General features: G+C 36.9%; 1 protein-coding gene across 2 annotated transcripts in view; it reads left to right on the forward strand.

Moving 5' to 3' along the window:
* Positions 1 to 20,280, forward strand: part of trappc9 (trafficking protein particle complex 9) — a 174,271-nt gene that overhangs the window by 49,426 nt on the left and 104,565 nt on the right. For both annotated transcript variants that reach the window (XM_026347506.1, XM_026347507.1), the window contains 2 exons: positions 1,563 to 1,726; positions 12,561 to 12,713. In XM_026347506.1, the coding sequence (XP_026203291.1) occupies positions 1,563 to 1,726; positions 12,561 to 12,713 (317 nt within the window). The remainder of the gene's footprint in view (positions 1 to 1,562; positions 1,727 to 12,560; positions 12,714 to 20,280) is intronic.

Below are 20,280 nucleotides of genomic sequence, written 5' to 3' on the forward strand. Positions count from 1 at the left end.
TCAATCACCCTTAAAGCTCAAAGTCAGCACTTCAACCTCAGAGTCGCTGTTTCTTTTTACTTCTTTATTTCATTGTGCTAGAGTATGGAGCCATGTCATTTTCCTACTGCAGGAGACTTGGACAGTGTCAATACTCTATTTCCTATAATGTAACAAAATGTGTAATAAAGGTTACAGCTAATACAAATACAATATCGTAATACAAACTATATTTACTATGTAGTTATGTCGTCGTTACCTTATAGTGAGTCAAGTGCAGTGTCACAATCTGAAAAATTCAGCATCTTAGTAGCAGCTGAGTTTGTATTTATGTACAACCTGGGCTAAATTAAATGTACCATGCAGTAAAAGTAAGAAAATATGAGAGGAGAAACCATGGGTTAAATTACTACAAGAAAATAACAGATGAAGCACCTTGTCGGAGTGTTGTAAATCATACTGACAGTGGAGCTGCTGTAAAATCCATGATTTCGGTTATGCTTCTAAATACAGCGCTTTAGCTGCTTTTGATGTGGAAAATCATTTCGTTCTCCACTGCTAGAAGAGACCCGTAGAAGACATGTGAAGCAAATAGACTAAAATTTGCAATATGTGGCCTCATGTCAGAAGTCATGTCGGATTCTACTAAACACGTTGCTGTTTTTGTTTTTAAAAAGTTCACCCTTCCTTTTGCTTTATTATAAATGTCATAAAGCTTATTGACATATTGCATACATACTGTAAGCTTCACGAACATTTCACAGACAGTTATGAGCTGACCTGCTGTCAGGCAGGAAGTATAGACAGATGGTGATGTCTGGAATTAAAGTCCTAGCCTCGGCACAATGTTAGTTGTATGATGAAGTTGTAGAGACCACCCCCAATGATCTTTCAAAATCCCCTTTGCTCTGATATTTGCATTACTTTGCAAAATCAGATGCCAGCAATATCTTAAAATCTTGTAGGTATGAGCTTCAGGTGCTTTATTTTTGTGCTGACTGAACTGTAATATAACAAACAAAGTCTAGACTAACAAAATATGTGGGACGAGCAGCTAACTGCTGATGCCACTGACCATTCTTAAACTCATTGGACATAAGTCCTGTGAGCTGTGTTATTTGATCTGTTTCATGTAAGCTAGGTAAATGTTCTATTAGAACTGGTGTGAACAGTGTAAATTGGTTACGTTTTTGTGCTGTAACTCTCAGCAGAACAAAGCAGCTATTCACAAATGATGCTCCAGCTAATCAGGTTTCAAGTAGCATTTACAGTGTAATGATTATATGTATATGTATTTTAAACTTTCAAACTGTTAAATGTGTGAATCTATTTGATACATCTCTGGTTGATCACTACCTGAAGAATTTTGATTATTAATTTAAATTATGATAGAAGTTTAGTAGAAGTTGAATGTTGGTCTCTTTTTAACCAATATCAAACTAACCTCCACCATCACAAACCTGATATCGTTGAATTAGTGTCTTGAGAATCAAACCCAACTTAGGTGATAACACCCAGAATATTAGAAGCTGGTTCTTTCCATTCTTACTGATTCAATCTGCTTTCTTTATATACTTGCATAGGTCAGCGCACACTCCTTCACCAATGTCCAAAGAAGAACTGTCTAGCACTGTATCTGTCCAACTGTTCAATGGAGAGACCCAACAGCTGACCATCACCTTAGAGAATTTTGGATCTGAGGACATCGAGACCCTGGAACTGACCTCTAAGACGGTCAGCACTAAAGGTTAGAACCCTCACTAAAGCCACACTGTATGTGTTGATTGTACTTTTGTTTTAATTTCGAATAGAAGTCTCACCTCAGATGTTAAGCACTGCAGAAACTGAAAAATACAGCAAATAACAAAGAACAGACAGTAGATGGATTAACACCCTGTACTTAGCAAACAGTGATGTGTAGTACAGTACACTACACAGTTTTATCAGCACCTTTGTAGTGAGCACAGCTTTCGGTGTGCTCCATCGCCCACAGAGTTTGTGCTTCCAAGTTTTGCAGTTCCTGTCTCAGCAGTGCCACAGAGGTCACTGCCCTGTTGTCTCTGGCTCTACATTTTTCATGCACCTGTAGCTTTTCACTCTATGCTTCATGTCTTTGTACAACACCTGCTCAGGTCCTCAGATCTCAGAAGCCCCCCCTCCAACCCCCCCGGTCCTGAGTGGGTTATCTCTGTGTCTGTCTGTATGAAATAGAACCTGCATTTTTTCTATATTTTCAGTACACGCAAAATATCATAATTATAGCAGTTTATTATTATTGAGTAAAAAAGTAATGTCTGGTGCTGCAGTAATTGATTATATCCAGTTGGTTTGGTTTCAGTTGCTTTGCATCAGCATTTCAGTATTTGATTTGGTACTGCTGGAGGAATCAAGAAGCATCATTTCCAAACAACACACTCTCACTGATCACTGGATAAACTTGTGCTGTGATTCAGTGCTGCACATGTTGGACATACAGGATTCACTATTTACTATATTTAAAGTCAAATTCATAGACAGTGTCTTCATTACACACTTTGTCCACAGCAGAACCATCTAAATGCCATATATAGTGTCTTGGTCACAGTTCTTTAAAAATACTCGTCTATCTCTAGAGTATCACTCTTTCTCACCAGTGCTGCTGGCCAGACTCCAAGGTACAATGTTGTCTCTTACGTTAGCAATAGTTCTCTTTGAGAGTAAACTGTTGCTGTGGTTGTTGAAAATGATATAGGCACTTTACCTCCCAGGCAATAATATCTTTAGAGTTGGATGAATGAGCAATAAGAACTAAACTCTCTAGAAGAACTGGAAAAATGCTATCTAAAGAAGCATTTTTTTTAAATCTTAGTATCAGTGTTTTTATGTTAAACACTGTTTACATGGGTCACAAAAGAATGATACTATGTGGGACATTTTATAACTATAAAAACAACTGTCAGTTGGAAAATGTATATTGAATACTTGTTACTTAGCAGCTGACTGCTGTAATAAAACATACTTCATCAGCCTGGCTGATTTTTTCCTTCTTTAGTCCTTCCTTTTTAAATGCTGTAGTCATTGTCATTCTTTGTTTTTTATACTTGTCTGTGCCCTTACTTCCTGAATAACTTCTAATGTGTCCTTTTTGTAATGCATTTCTTTATGACTTGTTGCTGTGATTCCCAGCCATGAGTCCTTTTATCTTATTAGTACTACTACAGTTTTTCCCTGGAGGTACAAAGAAGAAACCTGATTAAAAATATCATCACTAACATCACTGTCAATTTTCCTCTCTTTATTATCAGCTTTGCCTTTTCACAGTGCTTTCACATTCTTATCTTCTTTAGTCTTTAAATGTGCAATAGCTTTTTAAGTTCCTCAGATTTCTTTGTTGGGCCTATTTTCTTCTCCTGCTTGTGTCGTCCTCATACCTTCATATATCAAATACTGTTAATAACATAAATCAGTCAATCAATGGATTCATCTGAAATGCAGGGCCATGAATCAAGGAAGGGTTAGTGGATATAATGATGAACTTACAAAATGTATTAATCAGGACCTAATTAAAATTAACATTGTTCGAGACTAATTGAAAAAATGTGTACCTGTATACCTGTCTTTTCGGTTACAATATTCTTCCACCGCTACAGAAACAGAATCGATTTTCTGTATATATGTGTTTTTATCATTATGTCGCTTGTGTAAGGGAATTAAGAAGATGCAATAGATGTAGATATGCAGATATTCTCAAAAGAAACCTGACTGACCCATGCCAAGAGAGTACTAAATTACAGTATAACGTGTAGGAGAAAAGAGCAACTTCAGTATGAAAGAGGAAAATTTTCCACTACACATGTGATTCAGCCTGTGTGATGCAGCAGAATGAATTCTGTTCCTGTGAGTTCCTATGAAATTTTGAAAACAGGTCAAAATAGCTCTGTCTTGACTCGTACAGATATCATTTCACTAGGCAGCCTCTATCAGTCTTGCAGTCCTCAATTGTGTATTTTTCTCACATACCTCAATCCTACATCATACTTAGAGATAGCAAAAACAGAGATGGTATGTTATGGTTCAGACATAGTATGGTTAGAGATGTACTGCGTATTACTGCTGTTGCCTGGGAACTTCTGCACTGATGCCCAGTTCAGCCCTCGCTCTAAGGTAGATAAGAATTAGCCTGTCAGTGGTAAATAGTACAAGACTAATTAGAATAGCCTGGGATTTGAAGATGCTCATCTACAGCGGTGACTAACTTTCTACCTCACTGTTTCTCACATATTTTGCTCCCCTGCCTGGCTAGACTCATCTAGTGTACAATGTAGTTTCTCTAGTTAGCAAGAGCTCTCCTCTTTCATTTTGTGCTCTCCTTTTAAAGATGTTGATACGATTACTCCGGCCCGAATCACTTGATGAGTTTGAAAACTTGCATAATTTTCTCATTAGTTCAGTTTCTTTTCACACAGAGTAAAATAAATAAAGTCCACACAAAGTGTGCTAGTCACTTCAAACTCGACCTCTTTGTTTACTGATCACGTGTCTGATGTGGGATCAAAAATCAGTAACGTATCTAACATCACTTGCACAGTCATTGCACCAGATGTCTATGAGGCATTGCTGCCCCTTCGTCAGGACTCCGCTTTTGTATATATATGCTCTGGTGCCCTCAAATCAAGTGATTCCCAACTTGGTTCATAGCTGGGCCTGTTTTGGTTCAGTATGAAAGTTCGCTAGATGAGTCGGATCAAGACCAACTTATTTTGTGGATCTTAGTGCAACTGTTTTGGTCTGCACCTGTGTGCAATTACTGTGCTCACACCAGACAAAACAAACTGCACCAAGAGGGAAAACTAACTCGAGTTTGATTCAGATGGACTTAAGCCTGTATGTGTGAAGGAACTGCTACACTTCAAATGTAGTTTTGCCTCTTGGGAAATATTTTTTCCAGAGTTTGATAAATAGGAAGAAAAACTAACTTCTCTAGGTTAGAAAAATAGATTTTATAGTTTCACTTGATAAATGACCACAAATTAATTGAATTGATTAATAGAAGATAGTGTTTTATAAAGCAAAGTAATAGAATAAGTAGTTTTTTTTAATATACCTATGTTAATGTAGCAGTGACTTTATCAATACAGATAAAATGTTAACATAGTTCACAGGGATTGATAACTACGGTAAAATGAAAGACTTAGTTGATGTTTAAAACCAAATAGCAGTTCAGAAAAATGTGAATAAATTGTTGAAACTGCGCATCACAAAACTACCTCTTTTTGCTGCTCTTTGTACTCTCACCTTGCTCCAGGTTCGTAATAGCTGCAGGGCTGGTGCAAGGCCAAAACATTGTCAATGTAAAATGTCACTGGATTGTTTCCAGTGTAGCAGATAAAACTGACCACCAACAAAGCACGTCTCCTGTTAATGTATTGTTCATGTTGAATCATCATTGTCACACATTTCTTCTTGTTTTTCTTTTCTGAGCTGGCCCCTCCTCTGTTTCAAACCTGTATCTCTTTCTGTCCCCACATTGCCAGTAACATTTCTTCATACAGTATTTCCTCATTTGTTCTTTTTTGTTACTCTTTCTTTTTTTCTTTTTTTTTTTACATACTTCTTTGTTGAAAGCAGGGATTCCCAGAACATCAGAGCAGCCAGCAGCACTGGCTCTTTGAGCATCAATACAGAAAATTCTAATCTTTATAGATTTTGTTCTAGCCCTTTTAGCTCATAATATGTCTATATTTAGTTTCCACAGGTAATGTACAAATGAACCATTTGCATTATCTGCAGTGTAACTTTAAATATTAGCAATCGGTTGTTAAAAAGCAGCTGATGGTGCTAATTTCGGGACCATGAAACTGTTGCAGAGAAAATCACAATTAGATATTGCACTTTGAAGGACACTAGTGAAACCACAATGATTGTCATGACTTATTTGCTAAGTCTACCAAGGGTAAAAACTATAACTTGACTTTTTTGAATTTTTGATGTTTTTGCATAGCCTATGCATAAAAACAAGTGGAGATTAATGTTACATTTGTGTTTTCTGGCCCCTGTCAGAATATTTACATATTTCACTGCAAATATTGATTAACTAAAATTAGCTTTTAACAGCACTTTTTTGTTTTGTTTGTTTGACATTGTGCAAACATAATAAGCAAAATAATAAGTAAAGTATGTAATTATCAAAATAGTATTAAGGTTAAAAATCATGTGACCAGCTTGAGGTATGTGACAGTCCTTAATACTTGTTGCTAGGGACACATTACCATCTGTCCTGGAAATACATTGAATAGGGTTTGATCCCCAGCCCTAATTACTAATCAACATGGACTTAGTGTGTATGTTAAAGGATATATTTATTTTTTTCTATATAGTTGTAATTAGAAATCGTAAGTAATATTATTAATGTAATTGTATTATTATTAGGTTACTATATTGGCTGTATGTATATACAGTATTAACACCAGATTATTCGCTTTTACTTTGTCTTTTTGTGCTGTTGTTGTCCTTAATGGAACTTCCAGAAGAGCATGCTATGAACATATTGTCTATAATATTATTATTAGCAGTTTTCTGTGACAATTTGTAGACGGGATCTTTTTGGCTTCTTGGGAACCAAGAGTCAAATACAGTGCTAAATAACGTAGCACAGAATCAGGATCCAGCAGTGATTATAAAATACAAACATTAAAATGCATTTGTTTGCTTACCATTTCCGCATGAATTCAATCATCATCATGGTGTCATGGGTCATGGGTTTTTTTTCTGGCAAAGTTTAATCTTGCAATTTTGTCCACAATGGTTTTCTTTGTGGATGCCATCTACAGAGGATGACTTCGTGCAATACCCTTCGCAACATCTCATCTGTCTCTGAAGCACCAATTTCCACAGAACATCCTTGTGCCAAGTCAGAAGCTAGTTACCCGTCTGTTTTTTTTGTTTCAAGATTGAAGATTGAGTAAATAGGGAATTTGCCTGGTGCCATTTTTTTGTCATTTGGTTGCAGTTGTCTGAGGTCGTTTGACTTTTGTTGAATTGAGGTTGTACTTTGAAGGCTGTGTTTGTAATGCAGTCTATTTAATCCATTGGATACTATAATATACCCTACACTTTCACATTTTAGTGATATTGCTCAAGTTTGTGGTCAGTTTTGCTGTACACTGTATCTCATGATTTTCCAGCAAGCTTCGTTATGATACAAAGATAGAACTCTTGTAATGTATTAAGCACAGCATATCTGAGCTGTGAAGACTTCTAAGGACATTTTTAAGGTCAGGTCAGACATTCAGGTCATTTTTTAATGTGTAATTTGGGTGTCACCTTGTTCCTAAAGACTCTCACTATTATGTTTGCTATTCACTTTCTAAGTCTACCAAGGGTAAAAACTATAACTATATTCACTTAACTATATTCACTTTCTGTTGCACAATGATACTGGATGTTTAGGATGCACTCAAACTCTAATGATTAAGAGAAAGAAAATCACCACAGCAGTTCTGATTGTTTGGCTAATGGCTGTAGTGAGTTTAGATCTTTAATGGCAGACAACCTCACAAAATTGAAGGAAGAGGATGCCATATCTCTGTCATTTTCTTAGGGTTTTCCTAGTTCTTTTTCATTCCATATCTGTTGTCCTCGAGGTTGCAGTAGCTAAGCAAAGGTCAACGGTTATCTTAGTTTTTAGTTTAATGAACAACAAATTATGCAGAAATCTGGACTATACAGTTTTACTGAAATGGAATTGCATGCATTCTGTCTTTTAAATCATAGATATCATCCACTTTTCCTTTGCTCTCACCTAAAAAATACTACAGAAATCAAAAGGGAAGAGGAATAGATGCTTGGTAGCCAATAAACTGTTACGAATGAGCAAACTAGCGGACCCAGTTGCAGAAGGAACAAACAAGGTTGACGGTTGACATACTAGCAAATGACAAACACACAGGCATGGACTTAAATACAAGACACACTAATGATTAACACAAAACACCTCCTAAAAACACACACCTGCAGCCACTCAAACCTGCTGAGACATGTCCCCGGAAGTGAGGTGAAACATTAAACGGGAAAACAAAAATACAGAGACTTCCGGGGACACTGCCTCAGCTGGCCAGAGGAGGAGCACGTTAAACAGTGTATTACCGTATCTTAACGATAAATGACATTTGCACTCAACAACTACACATCCTCTGAAAAAATAAAAAACAAAAAGTTAGTTGTGATCAAATGAGACCTCACATGATATATTTAACTACAGTAACTACAGCTGCTGATGCTGCTGCACAGATGATGGTAACATTCAGAAGCACAACCTCCAGCTGCCATAGAACCAACAATTCTGAATTGGGATTATGAACATATTTTAACTATTTCTTAATGCAGTATAGAATTACAATTAAATAATTATTATAAAATTTTATTAATGACTTATATCAAAGTCTGCAATTCTTCAATGCTAAACACAGTCCTAGCCGTGGACAGCTAGTAGATGTGCTTTTGCTTTTAAAATGAACTGTTTGTATGTGGTTGTTTTAGGTTTTTCTAAAGACCAATAACTAGCATACATCGAAGTGTAACAGTTTCTTCACTGCAGCTAAAATCCACCTTGAGTGTTTGTTCTCTCTAGGCATCGTAAGGTTGCTGTGTTTTCAGTTTTCATTTATATGATATGATGATGTCTTTTGTAAAAATCTGTTCAGTGTGAAAAATTACATGCATTTCATTGTACAGACGTGCTAATTGCATTGCAGGACAATTATCCATCTTTAAAGTTATAACAACTGTTTTGTTTCCGATTTACCACCGCTTTCCATGAATGATGAAGAATCATCCATTATTTTTAAACTGCAGTTTTTGCAGTAAAAGTCAAAACTGTAAGCCCCTTTCATGAAATCAAACAAAACCCTTAACTTTTCCATTTAAATCAAAAGTGTTTATAGTGTAATTGCTTCTAAAAAAGAACAAAGAGAAAGAGAACCGGTTTGATTAAGACATTGGCATAAGACGAGCTGAATTGAAACATAAGAAGAAAACATAAAAATGACAAAGGCAAGATTATTAGCCCCCATGTGCTTTTTGAACATGCACATGTGCACAGTTTATATATAGTGCAAAATATAAGTACTATATGAACTTTTCAGAGTGTTCTTCAGCAAGTGTCTAAAGTTCTACACATCATGACAGCTGCTGTGACATTGTAAAGTGTTGCACAGATATTAGTGTAGATGTCAAAGAAATCACACAGTGAAGGTTGCTTAAATAACTTAAATTAAAATCTTTCATTATCAAATCAAAAAGTAATTTAAATTAAACTAACTAAAAATTGATAGATATGCCTGGTGAAGCTTCAGCGCAACGGAAGGGATGAATTATTTACAGTATGTAAATCTTTTCAATTTTTCCATTTGTATAATTGTGCTGGTGCTTTAATTATGTCACTATGTTGCTTTGTGTTTTTCTGAAATTATCAGGAAGTTTAAATGATTTAATTTCAGGATCATTTCGTTGATCATTTTTTGATGGAAGCTAGACTACCTCAGGTCTTGTAAGCACAAGTTCCCTCACACCGTAATGGTCTGCCTTTAAGAGTCAGAGTTCAAATAGCATATACAAGGTTTCTGTGCTTACACATTAATACATGCAGCACATATATATATATACCTCCAATACATTTGCAAATACAACATTTTTGTCTCAACATTATTTCCACACAACGCAATAGCAATTCTAAAGTTAGGTTTCCCAGGTATCTGCATAGCAGCCATATACTGTACATTGTGTTGCTGTGCATGTCTGATTACTAAGCACAACATTATTGCAGTAGCAGCAGAGACTATAGCACCCCTGCTTCAACATCATGGTCACGTGCTGTACCAGGTTACCAAAATTACCTTGTTCTCATCTGTTTGTGCCTCCTTAGGTACAGACTAGTAACCCACCAGCAGGTTTAGTAGTCCGTCTAAAGCCACCTGGATGTGCTTTAGACAGGCCACAGGTGAGAGTGCCTCTCTGAAGCCCAGTACTCTCTCTGTGGGAACTGAATGAATAAAAGATGTAGAGTCACAATAGAAAGACATCTGTGGCTAAACAAATAAAACATTACTCTTTCTGTCACAGCACAACCACAGCCATCTTGACACATGAGATGGGAGCTCAGTTTCTCAGAAATAAATATTTATTCAGACAAAACTTTATAGATGACAAAAAAATATAGTTAATTCAGCAATATAATGTATTGTTGTACATATGTCTGAATTTTAGAACATAAGCCACTATCAGATCTGTTGTTCATCTATGCTATGCTGTTGCTCTTCTGTGGGTATGAACATTAGTTGAACTCAGTTGTCCTATAAAACACTTTTATACACATTCAAATCAAAGGTCTCAGAAGGACAAAACTCCTTCCACTGTGCAGCCCATGGAAACTAAAAGAAGGGATTCATGTTGCTTCGATAATTCTGCTACCATGAGCAGAACAGGCTGCAGCTGCCTGTGCAGTGCCACTGTCTCATTTAGCTGTATTGGTTTTCCTCATAAATTACTTTATTTTTATTTGTAGTACTAGGGTTGCTTTATGTGGAGTAAGGCTTTTGCCTTTTTCCAGAAATTCCTCACACATAACTTACTAGGAACTCAAGACTGTTTCCATACTGTGAACCAGAGATGAACATGAGGATTTTTAATGATGTCCTGCTTTTTAAACTTGATTGGTATCCTTTACAGAATGAATTATGCAGACTTTGGGATTCTTTACTTTTTCTTACTATTGCCACCAGCAGTTAGTTTTTATCACATTGACTTATCTAGTTGAATATCTAATTGTGTTCATGATGGATAGGTGCATGTTACCTCAGGATAAATGTGTAATCAGTGTAATCATTTTGCTATCCTGATGTTTAATTTAGCATCAGATCAAACTTGTAATTTGTCCAAATCTTTGGTTTATGACTAAATGCCTGCAAAACTGACTTTCCCCGTAGCCTTACATCTACATTGCGTTTAGTGTTAATAATCAAATGCTGTATTATTGTAGTAGTAGTAGCATCAAATAAACATGAACATGTTAGCATGGACATTGGAAGCATGTTACAATTTAGCTATCTTAATGCTTTATATATAGCTACACTTAGAGGGGATTTAGATTTAGTGGTTTAAAAAAACCTCTTGCAATACATCACAATTAAATCATTCAAAATGAACAGCTTTATTGAAAACTGAACATTATCACCTTCATGAATGATGATTTATTGCAACACAGGTCTATTACAGTAGGCTGACAAAGCATTTGTTCACCATTTATTTTTTGACTCGATTTTATGCAGTTTCTCTGGTTGCTACTGATATGTCCTGGTTGGTACTAGTTACACACACCTTACTGTTTCCCTGCACTTCATGGTTACGTTTTTGATCACTAGGTAAAGAGAAAGAAAAGTGAAGGAGCCATAGCAAGATAGGGTGAAAATCAGCTAGCCTAAGTGTTCTGGACAGTGTTTGGAATAGAGGTTTCATATCAGCTCTGAAGTAGCGTTGACGTGATGTGCATGTTTTATTTTTAAAGACTGGAGGAATACCTCTGGTTAGTACATGCATGATTTCTTGACTTTCACTACAGCTGCCATTTCTTGTGACTTATAGTTTAGTGGTGTGGTGATAGTAATGACATCCACTGTCCTGGCTGTCTACTCGTTAAATTGGTATATCTAGTGTTTCGTTTTTATTAAAGTGAATGATTTTTTTTCCCAGTCCCATTTATCTTTAATTGTTTCCCCATTGTTTCTGCTCCCCTTCTCTTTTATTCCTCTCTTTTAATTCGTGCAAGGAACTCTGAGTTAATGAATATTTAAAGTGGAATGTTATTTACAAAATCTTTATTTAATGCTGCCTACATTCACATCCTCTTAGAGGATTTTAAAGGCTTTGCTTCTGAATCAAGCACGGATGTGTAAACTGTTGTTCTCACAGTGAGCTTGCATCTCCCCTTCTGCTGTGCGTCTAATAAAATCAACACGCTTGCTGTTCCTGCAGTCAGTAAGAGGAGGAATGGCTCACCTGCACAGACAGAACACATGCTTTATTCAGGTGATGGATCATTCATTTGATGCTCCTGGCTGAAGTGGATGCAGCTGAGTCATTCGTCTCAGGTAGAAGGGATTGGAGGCATAAATTAGAACATCAGGTCTAGTAGCAGGTTTTAGGTAGGAGACCAATCAGCAGCTTTGTTGCACCAGAAAGCAAATTGCAAAAGAAACATCATAGTAGTACTGATTTTCTTTGTCAAACATAACCTGCAGCAGGTATAACGAGGCACCAGTTTCTTTCACACCTCTCTTTGCACAAACAACACAGACAATAACCAGCAACTATTGCTTATGCGTGCAAATTGCCTTTGGGTGGCTACAAGCACAACCGTGTCATTTTGTTTTTCTTGCCCAAAAATATTTGCATCTAAAGATATTAAAGCATTTATTTGGCAAGTCTTTCATCCCAGCAGGTACGATCACACTCAGAAGTACCTTGTTATTTTTTTAATAATATGTTTTAATCCTTTTTATTTCATGTTTGTTTTTAAATTTGCCTCTGTCTCCCTTTTCTGTGTGCAGAGAAAGTGTTTGGGGAGTTTCTGAGCTGGGAGCTGGAGGAGGCTTTGTCTCATCTGCCTCTAAAGCCTGGCCAGGCTGTGACACTGACTGTCAACATCAAAGTCAAACTGGACTTCTCTGGCCAGGAGAACCTGCTACAGGATCTCAATGATGGTAAGTGTTAACTGCACTGAAACTCAAACTGTGTCACATCTAAGCAGTAAACCTGCTGAGCTTGTTGTCACTATTATAATCTCACCCTGGACACAATTCTGCATGAAAGTACAAGACGACTATAACTTTGTCTATGTTTACAGGTGTAACACATGCTTATGTGATGTAACAGCCTGGGTATAGCACTTCACAGCTTAATATTAACACTGGGGTAATATTTTGGGAACGAAAAAGTTCTGTAATGACAGGTTTCTGTCTAGGTTATACAAGGTAAGAGGGTATAACCTCAGTAGAGTATTTACAAGGCAATTGTGGAGTAATATCTAGGTAGCTCTTGTCTCAAAATTACTAGATAATAGAAGGTAATTTGGTTTCCACATTATTACCCATGGGTTTGTTGCCAATGCTTATACCAAGCTATTACCTGATATTTAGTAACTAGCACGATATAACTGTACTAATTACCTTGTTCTTACTAGTTAATATAATATTACACCGTTATTACCTAGTCGTTACAGAGCAGTAAAGTGCCACCAGTTGTACTTTCCCTTAAGAAAAAAACATTTCCCTTAAGTTTAAATGCCAGTTAAACTGCAGCTGGTTAACAGTATGTGTTTCCAGTGCTGTCAAATAACTTCTTACACTCAATTTGATAGATATTTTTGATTCACACTAACTGTGGTGACAAAAACATTGCATTTCCTGTAAATATTCCAAAATGAAAGTCATCGTGTACTTTGGCAGTTGTGTGCTGTTAGTATGGAGCAGAAGGATACTAAAGACTGTTTGCATGAACAGTAACTTGATATAGCACTTATGCGGCTTTATACTGTGGAGAGTGAATAGTAAACTGTGAATATGGAACTGTGAATCCCTGGTGATTAGGAAGATAATCTGAATCCAGCATAGTAACAACACACTCTGCTACTACTGAGAAAGGCTACAACTGGTGAATGTATAGTAAAAGCATGGTTATTCATAAAAAGGTATCAAGCATTAACTGTAATTTAAATCTAAATTCTCTTTTTTTACTTTTTACACATCTTAACAAATTAAAATTTAATCATACTAATTATAAATATTTAAAGAAATTTAAAGATCTGCAAAGCCCAAAAGGAATATGATTTAACGTATATTTCAATCAGTTGACATAGGGATAGCGGATAGCAATGTTAGACTGCTTGCTGTAACTGTACAGTACTATAAATATGCCATCTGCTCTACCTAAGACGCAGGAAGGATTTTTCTCTTTCATTTGTTATTTAGTGAACTTGTGCTGAACAGTTGCTAGTTCCAGCTTATAACTTGAGAGAACTTGCTCCATCACTTGGTTTTATGTCATTGTTAGATGAATACCTTTTGATTTAAAAAATAATAAGGGGTAGTCTATAATGAAAATCATTAAAGTTAGTACATAGTACCATATTTGTGCAACCAAAGTTCTGCATGTTGGATATGGAAAATGAGCTCTGTGCTTCTGTACAAAGACTGCCCCTTGTTACCGAGATTCAGCAGTAACATGAGTGGTTTAAAAGTCTTCACTTCACTCAGGTGAGATCGTCTACATAGGGCCTCTTTTTGTGTCTCTGTTTCACACCTTCTCTTGCCTGAGAATGAATGATAAATGTCAGAGTCCTCTTTGACGTTTATGCTGTGTTACACTGTGTTACATCAGCACTTTACTGTATTAAATAGAGCTGTGAAGGTCAGACGTCCAGTAGCACTGGTGTGACTAAGGTTTAGCTTTTACTCTTTGTTGTCTTGCACTGAAGAGTGTAAATATATTGTAGCTGATATACACCTGTCAGGAAAGTGATGAATCAGTGGCATTCATGCTACACATTTATTCCAGTAAGTTATGGATAAGAAACAATTTTGCTTCATTAAAGAGCAGCAGCAAATATACAAGAGAAAATGAGATGAGTTCCTTAAAATAAACAACTGGTTTTCTTTTTAGAAAAATTCTCTCTATTCTCCTTTAATTTTGCATCTTGATCTCATAAGCTATCTGCCAGCATTTACTTTTACCCGTGTTTGTACACGATGTACGGTATTTTTTTAGGCTCCCTTTGAGTTACTGGTATATACCCAACGTTTTCTTTGCGCTTTAGACGACATGTCATGAAAGTTTTGCATGAGAATACAACTTCATATGAAAAGTTAATTACCTTATGTTGCTTTCACAGTTTGGTCTCAATCCTTTCTGCTGACATCCTGAAGCTTTGACTAAATGTTATTATGGTGGGGTAGATCTGTTTTAAAATTAAGTGCACTGTACAGAGTTATAAGTTTGTGTGGTTTATTTTTGACTTAAGGTGATCTCAGGCCTTAGACACTTTAGTAGTGTAGTTTTCTCTGTTTGTCTCTTGTTATTTTCTCTCCCTCTGTGGGGCGTTGTGTGAAATTAATAATCATCCGTAGAAACACAGTGGACTATAAATGAAGACATGGGTTAAATTAAGCTTTAGGCAAATAATTTCTCGGGGAATTGTTTCAGCCCTGCACTTCACGGATACACTGTATGCTGTCTGTCGTTTGATCCATTTTCATTACTGAAAACTTCCAACAACAGCCTTATTTGCCAGGGACCAAACAATTGTTTAACTGCCCAGTTAAAGTTACGCACATGTTGCATGCAGAATTGAGTGTTAATGCGCTGCTGTCCATAGAGCTCTCTTTGTTGTGGGCATTCTGGCTGCCTTATTTAAGATTCAGCAGTAATAAGAGAGAGGTCTCAAGGTCTCCACACGTCCATTTCACTCCTAGCTTCTGGCTCCCTCATTTCAGCTGTTAGATTTTCTCTCTTCTACTTCTTATTCTCAGTTAAAGCAAAGAAAAAATCTGACCTCCTTCCTCTAAGCCTAGTTCTTTGTGTTTCTTCTTGAGTCTTTCTCATCATTTATGCTGGAGCTCCTTTCTTTACTGTCTTGCTCTCGACCTCTCTACCTCCTCCTTCAGACATTTGAATCCCTTCATTACACACTTTATTGGCTGATAAATAAAAATGAGCGATTAATATAGATGTGCTCTTGCACCACAGAACCTTGTTTTGTGTGTATATTATGTATGTATGTATGTTTATATGTATGTGGATTCAGATGACTGGGAAAGTAAACACATACAGTGCAGCATGTTATCTTGGCCCCCGTGCCACGCTTCTCATAAGGTCATTTAACTGATACAGTTTTAGTGTTTTAATTAACTGAGCAGTAATTGGGGTCCTGAATTAAGCAGATAAGCCATTGCGCCATTCTGTCTAAGCAGCTGCTCTGAATGCTGTCATTATGACTGCATTGTGGAACATTGTGGGATGCAGTTTTTGCTAAATACATGTGATGTTTCCCTTGCACTTTTTAGTCATTAATGTTATCAGAAAAATAATGTCTTAATATACTGATGAAGTAATTTGCATAGAACCAATGGTTTTGCTTTGTTTGTATTCTGTGCTCCTGTGTGCACATTGCCATCGTTGCTAAAAATCGATTTAATATGCATTATTTTACCTCCAACTGGTGCATTTACCAACTGTTCACCTAGGCACAACCACAAATACTCATATATGCGTTTTAGTGCTGCTACTGTAGGTTTTTTCTTAATTTGATGAACTGGCTTAATCATAAAAGTATTCTATTCCCATGGTTATTTTGCATTTGAGAGTGTTTATGCATTACATTTTCTTCTTTCAGTTTGTGATTTAAATGCCATTGATAATCTTTTTATGAGACTTGTGGATTGATGTACCCTGTTGCTCTGTTGTGGCACTTGACATTAATTAGTTGTCTTCATGCCAGGCAAAGCATCATGTAAAAACATTACTGCTTATAAATACACAAAAACAAATGTACAAGAATGATGCATGTCATTGTTCAGTTTTGCTATTTTCTAAAATGCACTGAATTGCCAAAGGAGATTGTTCAATCCAACATTTTACATCACACACAATCTGTTTGACTAGCGGTTGTGTTTGTCACAACTTAGTGGATTAGTGCGTTCTTTTAATGTCTCCCCACATTCTGGATACGATTAATAAATTAAAACATATCATCTGCTAAATTTTACATTCTGCGCCACTGGGTTCCATATGGTGTGAAAGCTCATGTATTTTTTACATTTTTTTTACAGCACCAACAAATGAGTGGCAAATGGAATAAATTTACAGAACTCACGCTTTTCCTGTGTGGGTTGCAGTGGTTTGAAGGAAGGTGTACTGGTAGGAAGGGGCTGTTCAGTTGACCTCTCTGTAAATATGTGTTAAATGTTTGAACCGGATGTAGGCAGCAACTACTAGCCAGTGCAGAGTTATTAACAGGGGTGTGACATGTGTCCTATTTGGCTGAATAAACATGAGACCTGCTACTGCACTATGGATCATCTGGAGAGTTTTATTTGCACTTCATGGTAGCCCTGTCAGTAGGGTATTGCAGCAGTCAAGATTAGAGATGATGAGTATGAGCACAAAGAGTTCAGTAGCATATTCAGAGAAGTAGGGTTTATTTTTTCAGATGATGTTAAGGGCAAGCCTGTATATATATTGTATACTGTATATACATATATATATATGAGAGATAGACGATATGTGGTCAGGGATGTTTAGTTAGTCATCAGTGATAATTCCCAGCTTTCTGGCATACTTTGTGGACACAATAACTGAACATCTTAAGTTAATGCCTATGTCGTGTTGTATGGTTAATTTGGCTGGGAAGACTATAACCACTATCTCGGAGAGGTTGAGTTTGAGATGTCTTTCTCTCAACCAAGCAGAGATGTCAGAGAAACAGAAATGCATGATGAGACTGTAAAGTTGTCTGGTGGAAAGCACAGGATGAACTATAGTATACTAACTGTCACTAACTGACTTGATGCTTTACTCGGATTTAAAAGGGTTCCCTTTTTTTGAGCAGTGTATTATTATCAGTATTGAAGGAACGTAGTGTTAAGAAAACTATAACATAGCATCTTGTGGCCCTGCTCGCCATGTAAAAGGTGATTCTAAGCATGCAAATGACTTTTCACTTTCCTCAGGTCAAGAAGTCTATGTACTGTACAAATTCTTGTTGTGTCTCTCTTTCACCCCTTCTGTAATTCACAGCCTGAGAATAAACGATAAGTGTCACAGTCTCTCTCTGACGTTGATGCTGCTTGTACATTGTGTTAACATCAGCGCTTCTCTGTACCAAATACAACTGTTAAGGTCAAATATGTAACATCACTCATGAGACCAAGGTTTAGCTTTTACTCCTTGTCATTTTGCAAGATGCAAATGATCTCGTACCTAATCCACACTTGGCAGGAAACTGATATACATTAATGCATCATTTGTTGCATTTACTAATATTTTCTGTTTATTGATCAACCTGTTTTCATTTGCACTACGTGGAGGATGTGAATCCATCAGCCTTAACTACGATGCTGTCTGGCAGTACTGCACTCTATGTCCTTTGTGTCTCAGCTGAGGCAGAAGAGGCAAATTAGATGAGGCAAAAAAAAAACAAAAAAAACAGAGGGAACATTGAAAACAGTCGGAACCTCACTGATTTATCCACAGACGAGTTTATCATTCACTTTGAGTAACTCGAGACCACAACACCATAACTCAAGATCAGAGTGATGTCATCTCTCGATGCTAATGGGCCTCGAATTACAGCAAGTGTTATTGTGTTAAATAATGTGAGTGTGGTAGCTGTGGCAGTGACAGTGCTCCTGCCTACATTCGTGATGTGGTTGCCTTTGAAGACTGCTGTGAACAAAGTTAAATGTCTGAATATGAAACAGAGTGAAGAGGCACAAGAAACAGAACATGACAACTAAAAAGATGAATTAAGACTCAGGGAGGAAGATCCTTTCAGAAGATAAATAAGGGACAGGGAGGTGCTCTCTTAATGTTTTCTCATTGTTTGTCCTCAGTCAACCGCACTAAGAGAACGCTCTGTTGTCCTACTTGTGCAGTTAGTTTAGTTACTTAACTTTCATCTTACACTAGCAGGCTTAGTCCCTGGGAACATTTTTAAGTAATAAGCTATGACATGTTCATGTTAGATTTCCATTTTGCTACTCTACAGTCATCTACCAATCATGGGAAAGAAATAACCTTTCAACTCTGTAAAAATGGCAGCTGAAATTGCACTGAGATATTCCATTGTTCTCACTGCCTCATTTAAACATCAGGAGAAAGTGGCTTCAGCACTTACACAAACACTCAAACAGAGGACACACAGAGGGGCTGTATCATTTATCTGAATTTTGATCATTTCAACCACATAATCTCTCTGAGTGAGGGAATGGATTGAGTAGGAGCAGGTGAAAGCAATGAAGCTTGCCTATATGCCTTGACTGTTCTCTTGGAAATCCCAGCTACTGTTAGTTACTTAGTATTTGTATGAAACTTTACCTTTACTACCTTATGTGCTGGAATCTGTTCAAAGTTTAGACTGGCCCAACTGACAGGTTGTCTGCTACCCACTTTGCAAGCACAATGAAAATGTTGGTGGTGTGGCATGTTGACATCCACACGTGACACAGAGACAAAAGGACATACAGTAGCAGTGCAACAGATGCAATTCATTCTAATTTAAACAGACACACATGTAAGCACACAGTTTTATGTATGTATGCATTCAAAGTTAATGAGACCCATACATTGGTGATTGTAAAGTCAAAAAATCAGCAGCATATTTAGTGTAGCTCCACTTTAAAGGCCATGTGACTATTTGAATGCCAGGAAATGTTAGTGGTGTTAAAACAAAGCAGCTGTTTGTATGTTATTGCCTTCATGCTTTAATGGACCATCCACACTGTAATGATGGAAATCATTTGTTCAAATCTTTTTATATAAGTTGAGAGATTTCTGCTGAAGTAGCCCCATTCTCTTCCTTCACCTTGTAAGACTTATAGAAACTTAATGATGTTCTTACAGTTTCAGTGTTGCGCGTCAAAGTAACAGTGTGGGTTTAAATGAAATGCTAAAAGACAAAACTGTACTGTTTTTGTCATTGTTTGAATTGGCTTAATGGTGTATTTGATGCCCAGAAATAACTGTACCTTACAGGTTGGTTTCGGCTGGTTGGCTTGTTCATCTCAAGTCCATATAGTATTTAATATAAAACTGAGGTTAAGGAGTGTTTGACTTGGATGCTCTAGTCTTATGACTTTTTTCCTGAGCAGGATATTGAAGGGAGTTTTTAATGTTTACACTGTAAATGGTCATAATTTTCATATTTATTAGATATAGCTATCTTCCAGGAGAAAGGCTCTAGACTGTCAGAGCAATGCAGAGAGCCACAGTATCGCTGATGTTCTAATAATGTCACAATTATTGCACATGTGACACTCCTTATCTTTGCTGTTGCAGCGAAGTGACTAGTGGTAGAAATGCTGAGCTTCCTGGATTCACCCTGAGGTGTTTTCCAGAGAGAACTAGACAGATACTGATTGGAAGGAAGGTGTAAAGAAGGGGATGATTGTGAGCAGTGCCAGTGTTAATCACACCACCCATTACTCACACAGTCTCTGTACCACAGGACATGACACGTCATGTGTACCTCCTGGAAAAGACTGCGTACCATAATGG

The sequence above is a fragment of the Anabas testudineus genome, chromosome 11, assembly GCF_900324465.2.
Source record: "Anabas testudineus chromosome 11, fAnaTes1.2, whole genome shotgun sequence".
Classification (NCBI taxonomy): Eukaryota; Metazoa; Chordata; class Actinopteri; order Anabantiformes; family Anabantidae; genus Anabas; species Anabas testudineus.